Source organism: Gouania willdenowi, chromosome 22, assembly GCF_900634775.1.
Source record: "Gouania willdenowi chromosome 22, fGouWil2.1, whole genome shotgun sequence".
NCBI lineage: Eukaryota > Metazoa > Chordata > Actinopteri > Blenniiformes > Gobiesocidae > Gouania > Gouania willdenowi.
The window spans coordinates 18549036-18563991 of NC_041065.1; the positions used below are offsets into that span (position 1 = coordinate 18549036).

At 38.3% G+C, this 14956-nt stretch overlaps 1 protein-coding gene across 1 annotated transcript in view; it reads right to left on the reverse strand.

Moving 5' to 3' along the window:
• LOC114456691 (protein phosphatase 1 regulatory subunit 37) overlaps positions 1-14956 on the reverse strand; it is a 61688-nt gene that overhangs the window by 30537 nt on the left and 16195 nt on the right. The window contains exons 3-6 of the mRNA XM_028438630.1: positions 8511-8556; positions 2895-2995; positions 2588-2707; positions 665-812 (exon numbers count right to left, since the gene is read on the reverse strand). Coding sequence (XP_028294431.1) covers positions 665-812; positions 2588-2707; positions 2895-2995; positions 8511-8556 — 415 coding nt within the window. The remainder of the gene's footprint in view (positions 1-664; positions 813-2587; positions 2708-2894; positions 2996-8510; positions 8557-14956) is intronic.

A 14956-nucleotide genomic window follows, 5' to 3' on the forward strand; every position in this document is an offset into this window, starting at 1 on the left:
CGCCGCAAGCGCCCCATCCCACAATCATGAGCCTCTCTGATCGAAGGCAATGATCCTCAGCGTAGACCCCCTGCTGACAGGGAAGGGGTGGGGGCTGCCGGCGGACTCTGAACAGGCAGGGACGATGGATTGGGGTATAGGGTGAGCAAGGGAGGAGGGGGAGGTATTGTTGTGGAAGTTTGAAAAAGATCTAGGATTCAGCGGAAAACATTGGGAATTAAGTTTGAGCAGCACGTTGCGTTTATGTTGGTGATTCTCTGCTCTAAGATGATAAAGATACAAACCTGGTGTCCATTTTTTTAAATAACAACTAAAAAGGTAAAGCTTTGCATGAAGTTTAGAAATTCTGGATACTTATTTTGGTTAGTATGCTACTGACCAAGCAGTTGACACTAATAACAGTACTACGGTTAAATGAAAATACAATTTATGATGCTACAAAGGTCAAATTTGTATATATGTGTGTGTGTGTTGGCTGCCAGGGTCTATGAAAATGTGTGCAGTGGTGTGTAAAGTGACAGGTAAGAGATTAGTAGTGTAATCCAGATCCAGGCCTGCTGAGTCGGTCACAGGTCAAAATCTGGTCCTGCTGGCCCCAGAAAATACACACACTCACCTACATTTTATGTGTGTGTGTGTGTGTGTGTGTGTGTGTGTGTCATACCCAGTGTGTACAGGGGCCTGCCACTGAGTTGGGCATTGTTGAGGTGGAGAACAGAGAGTCGACTGGTCAGCAGAGCCTTGGACAGAGCTTGAGCTGGATAGTCCAACAAGGCCATGTTACACAGATCCAACCTGGTGAGACCCACACTCTGAAACACACACACATGCATGCACAGTGAACGAGAGGAGACGAAAACAACACAGTGTATCATTTGTGTAAAGTGTCCTCGTGAGACAACACTAAAGTAGACTAGTCGACTATGGTGTTATCTCGCGAGTCTGTCTACGTGACGTTGACTAGTCGCATTATCTGACTTTTGCCCAAGATGGCGGTGCAACACAGCAAACGAGGGTCCTAGTACCCCTGCACGGCAATGCAGCACAACATCAAGCGTTTCTCCTCAAACTGCAGCTGGTAGGCAGATACTACGGCTAATATACATGCAAACGTTAGCTGTAATGGTAATATGTCTGTGTATTAAGCAGCGCAGGACGGAGGCTCCGTGAGCGGGGGAAGGCACTCGGCTGCCACTCGGTTCGGTTTTGGCTCTTGGTGACGTCATCGACTATTCAACGTCGACTCGATTAGTATGCACATAGAGTCGACCTTTAAAATTTTAGTCGTTGTTCAACCCCTAATCCACACTGATATCAGTGGCTTCCACCATGACCCTTTAACGCTGCAGCTTTAATTGTTAAACTAACATCAGAAATAGCTAATTTGATCCTTTTCGACAGTTTCCGTGAAGGAGACCAAAGAGCTTAATCCTTCAAACCAGTTTTGCAGATTCCAGCCATCTGGGGTAGAGTGCAGGTTTAAGTTCCTTTCAGTTCTGAACTGATTCATCATCTATTCGTCACTGCTTGGTGATGCCTCCTCCTTTTGTACTCTCATGTCCTTTGCTGTTCCAGGGATCCATCCTGGGTGTCCTCTTCTTCATAATCTATAAGTTAAACCTCAGGAAACTGATGCTGTTCCTATATTTGATCTATATCCTATTATTCTTTGCTATGCTGCGCTAGACTTAGTATTTCATAGTCAAAACTGTAATTAAAGATATCTAAAACACTGTTTGTCAAGTCCATTTCTGAGATAGGAGATAGAGTTAATAGAAATAACTAGAACTCTAATTCATACTAGGCAAAATAACTTTTTAGATATCTTCAATTTCTATTTTGAACTGCAGATTTAGTTAGTTAATCAATGGTAAAATTGATTTATAATACATCCACCTCTACAAAACATGCAGTGGTTGTAAAGTGGGTGCTGAGGCATCCATTTGCCAAATATTCTGGACTTAAGGTGACCAGGTGTGACAATGGATTTTTTTTAAAGTTTGATTGAAGTTCTGTAAATTTCAAAAAGGATGATTTAAAATCTTTAGATGACATATCGGATTTAGTTCTGGATCACCCCGTGAGCAGTATTTGCATTGCGGATCTTTACTCGACACATATTGCCTGTGACCTCACAAGGTAATATTGACCATAATCCATTTTTCAGATTCATATCCACAGGAAGAAAATCCACAAATGTAGCTCTTATCATCAAATGTACTGTACATTTGCAAACTTGTAAAGAATTTTTCATTTGCGTATAAATATTTACGTGTGTACACACAAAGTTTTCAATAGTGACCTCACACCATCCATGAAGGGGGAAAAGTTGTGCAAGTTCTAAGAAATGTTTGCCACACCAAAACTTCATCTGAAAACTATACGATCTGATAGTCATCGAATCATCATATGAGTAGCTTCTGCAACGTGTGTGTTTGTGGATGTATTCATGTTTGCATTCACTGAGGGAAAACTTGTTTGCTCCATCCTATGTTCCCGATTTATGGAACTCCCTTTCCCAGGATGTACATTACTCCCTCAGTGAAAGCTTACATGAAAGGATTACTATTTCACCACGTCAGCCCACCTGCTTTATCAAATGAGCAAGGGCTCTCCAACCCAATGTTCCCATGCTGCTGTTGTCAGAAATGTCAAGATGTGCCGTAGATTCATAGTACAAAATCATATCCAGCAAGGATGATGCTCCCTGGAACACAAAAATAGGGATGAGGGAGAAATGAAAAAAGCCAGGCCTTAAATTTGACAGAAATGTTATGAAGTTTCTTATGGAGAAAAAAAAAAAAAAACCTTTAATCTGATACAGACCGAGGCCTGAATAATATGAAACGGTGTTGGACGGGGGGGAAAAAAAAAGTTTTGCTCATAAAACTCACATTTTCCTCCAGTTGGGCCGCGTGCAGACTGATGAAATCAAAGTGTAGCGATTTCAGGACAACTTCTAGAGCTTCACAGGAGCGGTGGTCTAATCGCTCACCTTGATGGAGGCAAGCAATCAAAGGGAAGATAATGGGGAAGCTGTTTGCTAACAGGCAAAATTGCTCTTGCTCGAACAGAGCTCCTCTTTTTCGAAAATGAACATTTGGGCATGAAAATCACAACAAAACAACTTCCTTTATAGACACCGTGCTTGTGTTTGTTGTAATACAGTTGTGAGACTCAATCAAGAAAAGAAAAATAACAGCAGCTCCATATTTTCATGATTGGACTTTTTTTTTTTTTTAAAGATGTGACAGCTCGAGTGTCCATTGATTACTGACTGGCTACCGACTGCCGCAATCAATAAACCTACCTGATGGAAGCAGATCAGCACATAAACCAAAAAAATACAGTTTGATTATGAAAATCACAGGGAATGTAAGACGAACAAAAGAAGCATTTGAAGTTTGTTTTTTTAACTACAAACTCAAAAGGTTTGACTGAGAATTACTACTAGTTCTATATACATTAATGCTCACACTAGCGTAAAGTGGATTGCTATACATTTGACACAAATTATAGAATACAATCACACTTCCATAGTACTGGTTTAATACTATTTATTCATAATGATAGAGAATCACACTCAACAGCTTTCTTTGCAGTCACAGACATCAGTGTTTGCGACATAGATCTATATGACAACGTGTAAGATCCAAGCAGCATTACCAAAGATCCTCTTTCAAGTCCTTACTTCTATTATAGATGTGGATTGTGGATAGTTCTACAACACCATCAGACCACTCAAGAAACTCTGCTTGTTCTTGTTGGGTATAAAGTTTATTACATTTCAATGCATCGTCTATTTTGGTTTTTGCCGTGTTTGGTAGCAAAATTACAGAATGGGAGTACCGATATTTATCACACAATTTAAGTCTTATGGCTATCCATCCATCCATCCATCCATCGTCCATCCACAACACAAGGAATGCACGTCTAATTAGAGATTTTGGGTTCATAGCAATACTGGGGGTTTTAAAAATCTGAGCACGGCACACTTAAAGGTATGTAAAGTTGGGATGATATATTGTGCAAGATATCGCGATAATAAAACATCACAAGACGTATCGTCAAGGGTATGAGTGGTATCGCGAAGGTGGGTGTCGGATGAAAAAATCCACACAATCTACTACACATCAGATTATTATGGTTTATTTTGTTGTTATTATTCCCTATTGAGTCAAAAAAGTCATACGCAGACCAAACTCCTAAATTTCAGTGGACATGGTTTTGACAGATAACGTTTTTTTTCCTCACTTTTTCCTGGTAGTCTAGTGCATGCTTATCATGTATCAGGGGCGTGACAATTGATATCTGTTGGGCAACTCATGATATTAACCCCTTTCTATATCAGATACAGCCAAATTCTGAAATACGTCAGCTAAAACAACACACAATCTTAAACAACTGTATTTCTATACATTCACTTTGTGAAATATAAATCTAGTTCAACTAAAAATAAAAAAAAAAACGTGATCAAAAACTAATTCTAGAAAAAAAAGATTGGGAACCACTGCATTAAATACATATATTAGACTCTTTAAAAAGGTTTTTTTTTTTTTTAACCAGCCTAATTTAGACATCTTTGCTCCAATGACCTTAAGGAATAAACAAATGCATTTTCAGAGACAAGTAGCATAAGAATAGCACCACATGATAGTGGCTTATTAAACATATATAGATGTAGTGCGTGCTTGCATCCAGCAGGTGATCTTCAGGTAGTTAAATCTGACTGTTCACACTGTTGAATTCTGACCTGCAGTTTGATTCCTGCTTCTTCTTCTTCTTCTTCTTCTTTTTTTTTTTTTAACCACTGTGTCAAAACACATTTAGGCAATTACTGTTTTGTAATCTGATTACTACTGCTCACATCAGAAGCCACACGCCGTATCAGACTGTGACTGATCAGACAAATTCATGAGACTTTTGGGGCTCGGAGAGTCTCCGCCCCCACCCTCTGCTGCTGCTCTCTCTCTCCTGGGTTAATTCTTATCTCCACCGCCAAGAAGGGGGAACGATAATTACTATCCTAATTATTTCCAACGTGATTTTTTCCCCCCTTCTGTTTTAACAATAATCACTAAACGGAGCGATGGCAGAGGGAGTGCGATGTGGAAGGTAGAGCCATCTGAAATCGCATTTTTTCTAATCCGCCCTGCGTCGGGAAGATAATAAGGCAGTGACACTCACAGTCAGATGTCGTCAGTGCGTGACGATGATGATGCCCATCATGAAATTACACATAACTTTACACAGTCCTCCCTTACCTACTGTTTGGCTTTGGACTTTAAAAGGAGTATGGTTTTCAGGGGTGAACATTCACCAACTTTCATCTTAATAGAAAGTTCATTCGAATGCAGGGTTGCCAGAAAGCTCCGGTATAGCAAATCCCTTTTGGGATTCAGTTGTAATTGTGCATGGTGATTAATAACATTTAAATGAACAATATTCCCTGATAGCATTTCATACAATTATGGCACACGAGGGCGCTCACATTTTATTCAGCGTAATGTGGAACAGAAACAATGTCATGTAGGGATGTCCCAATACAAATTTTTCATTTCCGATATGATGCCAATATTGTAGCCTTGCGTATCGGCCGATACCGATATTGATCCGATACAATATCAGCATGAATCATACATACTTTTACTACTTTTTTTTTTTTCAATTATAATGACTTATTTTGTAGTGTGGAATGTTAGAAAAGGCTTGATCAAGTGATGTTACTCAAACAGAGAACAATAGTCAGGAACAGTAGGTATGAAAATAGATTTTTTAATTATTATCAATCAATTGGTTACATTAATTTTAATGTTCAACATAATATCTACAGTATTCTACAATTGAATAAAATAAATTAAAAAAAAACGAATTACCAAAAAAATAAAAATAAAAATAAAAATAAATATCTGAATTTTGGATCTGATATCCAATATTAGTTTTCAGGCTGATATCGGACCGATAACAATATCGGATCAGGACACCCCTAATGTCATGGAGGAAGTGGTATCGGAACCACCAACTTACTTTATTTTAACTGCCTGACCAGTGAACATGTTGCCCTAAGTCTAGAGCCCCTATCTTACATTTTTTCGATGCTACCCTAATGGTCCACCACAGCTGATTGCAAAGAAAAGCTTATTATCAGGCTTTCTGTTGAGATACATGATGACACGTCATTAGATATTGAAGCTGGGAGACAAAACATGCAGGACACTGGCTCTCCAGGTGCAGGCTTGAGCAGTCCTGTGTTTAAAGTGGGGGAAAAATGGGACAGATACTGTATATCTGGGCAACTTCTATCATAGCGGGGCCCACAAAAATGTGATTCTCTAATCTGAGTGTCACATTATCAACATTCATGTCAGCTATTAGAAGAATGACCAATTGGAGCATTAATACAAGCTTGAAAACACACATTTTGTGTTTTTAAATCCATTCTGTCGTAGATTTTTGTTCTATTTTTTTCTGTTCTTGTTGTCATTTTGTGTATTTTTCAGTCATTTTGTGTGCCTTTGATGTCCTTTTGTATATGTTCTTGACACCTTGTGCACATGTGTTGTTACCCAGATGTATTGTTTTTAAAAAGGTTACAAGTAACAGAAATAATAAGAAAGTAAGGGGGGAAATATGCACTGCAAAAATCATTACGGGGTAATGTTTATATAGGGGTTATTAATATAATAATTGCAATATGGATTGTAATTTCTTATTAGTTGGGTTCTAAGGGATCAGATAAACTACTTTTACAGTATGTGAGTAGACAAGAAAAGGAGACAAAGTAAAAATTGGATCATTTAAAAGCACACTGTAACTTTTGGCCACTAGAGGCGCTAGACCGGTAACTTTCACGCAAGTGCCCCCAGTGGCCACAAGCACCGCAGCACTGTCGCAAAAATCAACAAACAGTCAGTCGGGCCAGCCTTCCTTGTCTTTTGATTGTGTATGCAAACAGTAGTTGACCTGTAACTTTGGGATGTGGATTGGCTCTAAGGGCTGGGTTGTTCGGGATGGGGTGCGAAGCAGGGCTGGGCTCGCGCCGCAGTTGGAGGAGCAGCTGCCGCCACTGCCGGCCTCCTCTCCCCCTACTTCTTCGCCTTGCCGTCATTGTCTGCCTCCTTCGCCAAGGGTCCGTGTGGCGGCCAGGGGACGGGCGACCCCGCGCACGCTCGAAACTACCATGTTGTGCTCTTTTGGCTGTAAACAGAGGCTTACACTTTACAGCTGCCCACAGCAATGGCGCTGGGTTGGGAAATGCCCGTATGTTGTGCCGTCACGTGGGAACTATATACAGTATATCTGAGCCTGTGGTCACGTGACCAGTGTTGGGCCCCAACGTCACTTTTGACAGTAACTAGTATTGTAACGCAATATTTTTCTAAAGAAATAACGCCATTACTGTTACAATATGGTGCATTTGTCCGTTACTTTGCTAGCTGCAGTGTACTTCCTGTTTACAGTGGCACTACATTCTTTAATTCTAAGTAACTCAAAAGTTACTTTTTACAGTAATACATTACTTTTTGGTGTAAGTAATCACAATAGTAACTGAGTTACTTTGTTAATGAAGTAACTAGTAACGGTAACTAGTTACTTTTTTTCAGTTACTAGCACAACACTGCACGTGACTGCCATAAAGTCAAACGTTCTCAGGCATTCTCCAGGTCACATGACCTGGCCAAAGACAGTCTTTCTCTCCAAACTTACATAGTCGATATTTCAAGAGGGAAGCCTCGCTCTGAGCATTGACACTGTCAAGCACTGTATATTGGCCTGAGGAATAATTTAAAATAACTCATATGGGTCAAATCTTTAGGTCAAAAAGTCAGCTGTGTGCATTTAACTCGCTCAGTGCCATTGACGAGATAACTCGTCATTTCAAATCCAAACGCTCCGTGCCATTGACGAGATAACTCGTCATTTGCGTTTTTTCACGGGGATTACTAGAAAACACCCTGGCGGAGGTCCCTCATCAATATCTAAGCTGTGGGGTGTTGTAATGACCAACTGTGCTCTGAGGATGGCAGCAGTACACCTTTAGATGAGAGACTAGCCACTGATGCTACCCAGCAAAGGAGGAAGAAGCAGGGACAAGTCAGATTATGGCGCTACGAAGTGATATTGTGATGTATTCAGCAGCTCACAGCTCCACATACTAATACAGAACATGTGTGGACCTGAGTGGATTATTGATAATGTTGAGATGGTGAGATAAAACCATCAACTAACCGGGCCAAACTGGTCATCCCTGCGTGTCGGGGGGAGGGGGTGGGGGGATCAGCCTGATAACGTTGGGGTAGTCAGTTACCAGTTCGGTCGAGTGAAGTAAAAATGGATGAGTGAAAAATGTAAAAAAAAAAACAACAACAACAACTCTCCCATAATGCGATTCCATATTTTTTCTATAATTATTCTTTGACTAAAAATAATAAATCACTTGAGCGTATCAGGGATGTCACACAAAGCCCTCAATCATATTTAATAATGACAGGGTGAAGCGTTCGTCTTACCTTTGAGATCCAGACTTTCCACGTTGCCACCTACACACACACCCTGCTGGGAGAGAGAGAGAGAGAGAGAAAGAGAGAGAGAGAGAGAGAGAGAGAGCAGAAGCAGGAGGTGAGCAGGAAGGCGTGAACACACACACGCACACACACACACACACACACACACACACACACACACACACACACACACACACACGGCCTCATCTTCATCCGTGCCCCACTGTTCTGGTCTTATTATTGGATACGAGTATGAATTATGAATTTCACACAGTTTACCGCCGCCGTGATGGTGACACTGCGTCCTAATTAACCAGTGTATAATAATTAGAAACAGCTGGTCATCAGTTGATGTGTTCATTTGCTGGAGCCAGCGTTCCACATACAACTAATTTGACTGCATCAATCACTGGATGTGGCACATTGGTAAGGATGGAGGAACACACTGATCATTTTAAAAATAAAAAAAACAACAACAACAACAACAACTGACAGGAAACTTAAGGTGTGTTTTCTCAACTTTTTTGGCTTTTTCTTTCCATACTCAGTAAAGATCGTACTGCAGAACAACTAAGTCTTGGTTCATGTATGATGTCATTTTTTCTAAATTTCAACAACATTAACCACATTATATGACTGTGCTGCATATTTATATAATATGTAATGTAGAAAGGAATGTGATACACCGCTGATGACTGAGGCAAGTAGAGGTAAAGCTACAAGTATTAATATTACTAGGGGTGTGTATTGCCTGGCATCTGGCGATACGATTCATATCCCAATACATATGTGACTATATAACACGATACGATATATCCTGATAATAAAGTAAGGCTATTATTGTAATTTTTATAGATGTATGTATATATATATATATATATATATATATATATATATATATATATATATATATATGACTTAAGAAACAACTAATCTGTAAATGTGCACACCTTCATGAGAACGTTATGTATGAAATATATTTTAATGGCATATTTTACACTAAAAACATTGGCTTTAACATGCATGGCATGTACAACTTAAAATTAAAAAATAATATACAATCTGCTTGTGGCTTTTAAACCAACTTTGACTTTAGTGCTACATGGCTTTAGTGCAACTTAACTGAGGTATATGCCTAGAACAACAAATAAATGTAGAAAGCTTCTTTTTAGTTTTTATTGAAAAAACACAAGCTGGTCAACATGCCCAGGTTTCTTCTTCACTTCTTTGTGCAGTTAAAATGTCTCCTCCATTGGAAAAGACTTTCCTGGTTAAATAACGGTTAAAAAAAACCCGATATGGATGCATTTTGAATCGATCCGAGAATCGCGCGATGTAATATTGCGATATATCGCAGAATCTATTTTTTTCAACACCCCTAAATATTACCATTACTGTTATACTTAATCTGACACTGTAATGATTGAACCATTGTGAAACAATAAGCCTTTTCACCCTCTCGGAAATCTCGCTCTCGTTCAGTTCTCGCGCATGAGGTCAAAGGTCAAGAGGGATTAACTGTAGCTGATGGCGTAAACAGCAAGTCTGACAGAGATTTGCATTATTTTTTCCCCTTTTGGAGCATTGATTCTTTGAAAAAAAAATTGCCGAAACATGGTATCGGTCTCCAAGGCAGAAATGCCGAGTTAGCTGCTAAAGCTAAAAATGCAGGTTTTTCCTGGCTTTTTAAACAGAGACCAATCAGCTGATCAGTGCTGTTTCACTTATGCTGTTTCGTGTCCATCTTGTGCACTTCATTCAAATTTGTAAAATTTAATTAAAATAATAGCTCAATAAAAATAATCATTGACCCAGTTAGTGAATGGTGTACTTCGTAAATGTACCTTTTCAAGAACTCATACTGTCCTTTTCACACTCAGTCAATAATAATAATACATTGTATTTTAAGCGCTTTTCAAAAACTCAAAAACACTTTACAGTTATTAAAGCAACTACAAAAGTGGCATCAGCGGAAAACCCTGGCCCCTCCTCGAGTCCGAATATGTGTAATATTAATAATATAAACACTACTAAAACACTAAACATCTCTGGAATACAACTACAAATGCTGTTCGGTTGGTGAATGAGCTTGTTGATGTTTTTATCCCTCTCGACCTATGACCCCCCCAAGGTCACGCATGCATGTTTCCAGAGTGTGAAAATGCTTATACCTAAAATAAGTTTTTTTTTTTTCTCTTTTCTGTTTTTTTAAAAATTGGGACTAGTATATCAGGGTTGGGGTCAGTTACATTTTTCAATTACAATTACATCTTCAATTATCCATGTTGAATTACAGCTAAATTAAGATTATAGTGACCAGCTTTTTTTTCCCAATTTACAATTAAAATTAAAATGATTATTTTTCCACTGAAAGTCAATTATAATTACGTTCTCAATTACTAAAAATTTTAATTCAATGAATCACAATTACTGAGCCTGAAATAAATAAGCCCATAAAACATAACTTTCCTCTTATGTTAGCTTCCTGTTAGCATCTCTAATGATAACGGGTCAGTTTTTACCCATGTCTTAAATCAGCTGTAAAATACACAAAAAACAATAGTTATTGTCCATATTGTTTTTCATTTCTTGATTACATTGTTAGGCTTCTTTATCCATAAAAATATTGTTAGAATTAATGTCTTTGGTGTGAGCGCCTGAGCCTTTTTTCTGTCAGTATAGGCCCAGTTTTCAATTTTTTTTAAAAGATTAAATGATATTCAAGAGACCTGAAATGTAGTGGGAAAACTTGATATGAAGATACATATGTGGAAGCCATAGAACTGTAACATGGTTCCCCTATTTTGTGTTTAATTAAATCATAATTGACAGTTTTTGTAGAATTTCCACTATTACAATTACAAAGTGAGTGATCTGAACTCAATTACAATTCCAACAGCAACAGATGTTTTCAGTTACAGTTACAAATATAATTATACCATAATTGTAATTAATTGTCAATTACACGATTACAATTATATATATCTATATATATATAGATATATATATATATATATATAAGTATATCTACCATGTTTAGACAACACGATTTAAAATAAATAAATAAATATTATATATAACATTTGTCGGTGTAGCATTAATTAGATCGCAAATTCCTTTATTAATCCTTAAAAAAAAAAAAAAATCACAAATAAAAGAATAAAACATTTAACAAAGACAAAAGAAAGAATAAATGTTAAGTAAGTGTATAATTAAGTAAAAGACTGTTAAAAATTAAGGATCAGATACACACACATTACAGTAGTAAAAATAAAGAGTAATAATAATAATAATAATACACATATACAAATTATTTACAAATATGATACAGATATTTACAAAAATAATACAAATGTACAAATATGTAAAAATATACAAATATGATACATACTAGTCAGACTAGTCAGACTTGAAAATTCAAATGAAAGGAATTTAGAAATCTTCATTTAGGATCACACATCCACCAGGGGGCCCTAAGAGTGAGCAAATGAAACCTGGGGTGTAAAGTGGTTTCTGCTTGTCTTTACGTCTGACTAAAGCAGCCTGTATTTTCACATGATTACTTTTTTTTTTTTTAACTTTTGTCTAATCAACAAAAATAAAATGAATCAAATCCACGCTTAAAATGAACTTTTCCACATAATATCAGTCACACATAGACCGTCCACCCCTGCAGGCCAACTGATGTTGTTGAGCTCCCCTAATCGCTGTAGCGCCTTTGGTTTCTCTCTTTGTAGCTAAATATGATTCATTGTTCAAAGGGACACTGGGAGTATGAAAGGACCTGAGAAGAGCGAGGCGGGCTAGACAATAGCAACACATCCACAATGTGTACATCCATAATGTGCTCCAGTTGAAAGAATTCAACAGATCAGTGGGACATGAATTGGACTGTTTATGGATACAAGAGGCTGGCGTGTAATTGTTCGATGTGGCTGAATTTACCCCAAGAATCATCTTAAGTAACACTGAGCATGCGTTTGTTTACATGTACACATGTGTGTGTGTGTGTGTGTATGTGAAGAAAGGGGGGGGGGGGTCAGGAGTTCACAGCTCCTGCCTTCTGGTGGCAGCGAACGGCGGAAACCAACGATGTCGCTGCCTGGAGCCAAAGGGGTCAAAGGAGGCTGGGATCACACTCTCACCCTGGCAGACACACAGCATGCTGGCGAGAATCCGCCTTACACACACACACACACACACACACTCACATTTACTCACACAGGCACAAAAGGCCACACAGCGTACCTGCACAGTCAGGTGACTAATACTGACCATCAAGACTCTGACGTAGACATAGATTACATCTTACACTACATTCACACTGCAGGTCTTAATGCACAATTCGGGTAAAAAAAAAAATCATTCATATCACATGTTAAATGCGTCTTCAATCAGTTGGAGAATGAATGAAATGCAACCCTGAAGTGACCCACATGCGCAGAAGACGTCCTAAGGTGACCCAAGACCCGCAGGCACGTACGGTGTTTTACGGAAGTAAATATGGAGGCGTCCATTGTAGGACTCTGTGTCCCGCTGAGAAATGTTCTTCCCAACAGAAGTCATCACTTTATAACTTTAAAGCTGATTTCCAGAGTTTCTGAGAAATCTATGTTTGTGTATAATTTTTTTGAAATGCGACAAAACACCTACCTAGTCTTTTACTATGGTCTACTGCTGGTGGTCATTCATAAACATCAATGTACAGTATATAAGTCCCTCCTTATATAAATGGAAACAATCGCTGCATCCAGCCAATAGGCTTCGACTTCCTGTTTTTGAGACTGTCAATCAAAGTGAATGTGGAACTGTGCACGGAAACAAGGCCGAGTGTCACAACAGCAAACAGGTAAATATGATTTTGGCTCTTACCTGACCCATAGACCTATATCAATGGGACCCGATGCGACCTTGTTATGCTACGCGATTTGCATGCAGGAAAGCAGGGGCGTGGCTTCTGGTAGATTGGGAGAGGCAGTGGGAGGAAGTGAGGCTATTTAGGGCGGGACATCGAGACGTTTCTCAGAAACTACGGAAAGCAGCTTTAAGGAGACTGAAAAAGAAGGGTTTTTGTGTGTGTGTGTGTGTGTGTGTGTGTGTTTACTGTGTGGGTGGGTGATCGTCTGGCTCCATGCATGAACACGGGAAGCCTTCAGACACAGTGATCTCGGAAAGTTAGAAAGCTGAGTATTTTAGGGGAACACAAAAATAACAAAAGATTTTTAAATAATAAGGTTCATGTCAAAATTTCTGTTTGTTTTTCAGGAATATTTATTTGCATGATTATCATTGGATGTTAGACATTATTCTCTCTCCATTCTTATCACACTAATGGTGTTTTGCATCATGTATCAATGTCTTGTGTGTGTTTAAACAAATGTGTTGTTAAAAGTTTAAACCTCATTCGGAAACACATGCATTGAAGTCAAATCTTCAAAAGTGTCTCAGACTAATGGTGACATCAATCCATTCTCACATCTAAAGACAAGCAATCATTTTTTATTCTTCAGTATGCTTTATATGAGTTCTGCATTGCAGACTACGTCAATCATCCCTGCAGTTTTCAAACTGTTTAACATCAATCTGTCAACTGAATTTGATTTTTACACTAAGCTACCCTTTACCTATGTCACAATTCTTGAATAACTCAATCGTTTTTTTTCCCCGTGAATGTACCTCAAATTCACATTTGTCAGTTACCTACTTTGTCTTATGTAAAAGTGTAAAAGCATGATCATTCTGTAATGTTTAAAACTAATAGGTCAACTGTCAGTTCTTTAAATTTCCTCCAGAGTTTTTTTTTTTTTATTTAATTACTTTTACTTTAATTACTTTTTAAACTCTAAATGGGTTTTTGTAAATTTCTCCTACTGGGAATATAGAGTTTTTTCTTTAATCATGTGTTCATAATCGTATAGGATCCACTCTAAAAAAAGATGTAGCTGAATGTGACTGCTAAGGACCAAACCTTCTTTTTTTTCCACTGATTTTAGTGCTGTTTTGAGTGTTTCACTAAAACACTTTAGTAATTGTCTGTCTAATTGTTTTTAAATCTTGTGTTGTTGGATTTTACATTATAACGTCTGCTTAAAGTTGATAACCGGAGTTTCTGAGAAATCTATGTTTATGTATAATTCTTTTGAAATTCATAAATTTACCTAACTAGTATTTTACTATGGTCTATTGCCGGTGGTCATTCATATACATTAATGCATATAAGTCCCGCCTTCGTCCTATAGACCCCTATACAAATGGAAACGATCGCTGCATCCAGCCAATAGGCTTTGACTTCCTGTTTTTGAGACTGTCAATCAAAGTGAATGTGGAACTGTGCACGGAAACAAGGTCGCATAGACCTATATCAATGCAACCCGATGTGACCTCGTTATGTTCCGAGATCCGCGTGCAAAAAAGTAGAGGTGTGGCTTCTGGTAGATTGCAGAGGCAGGGGG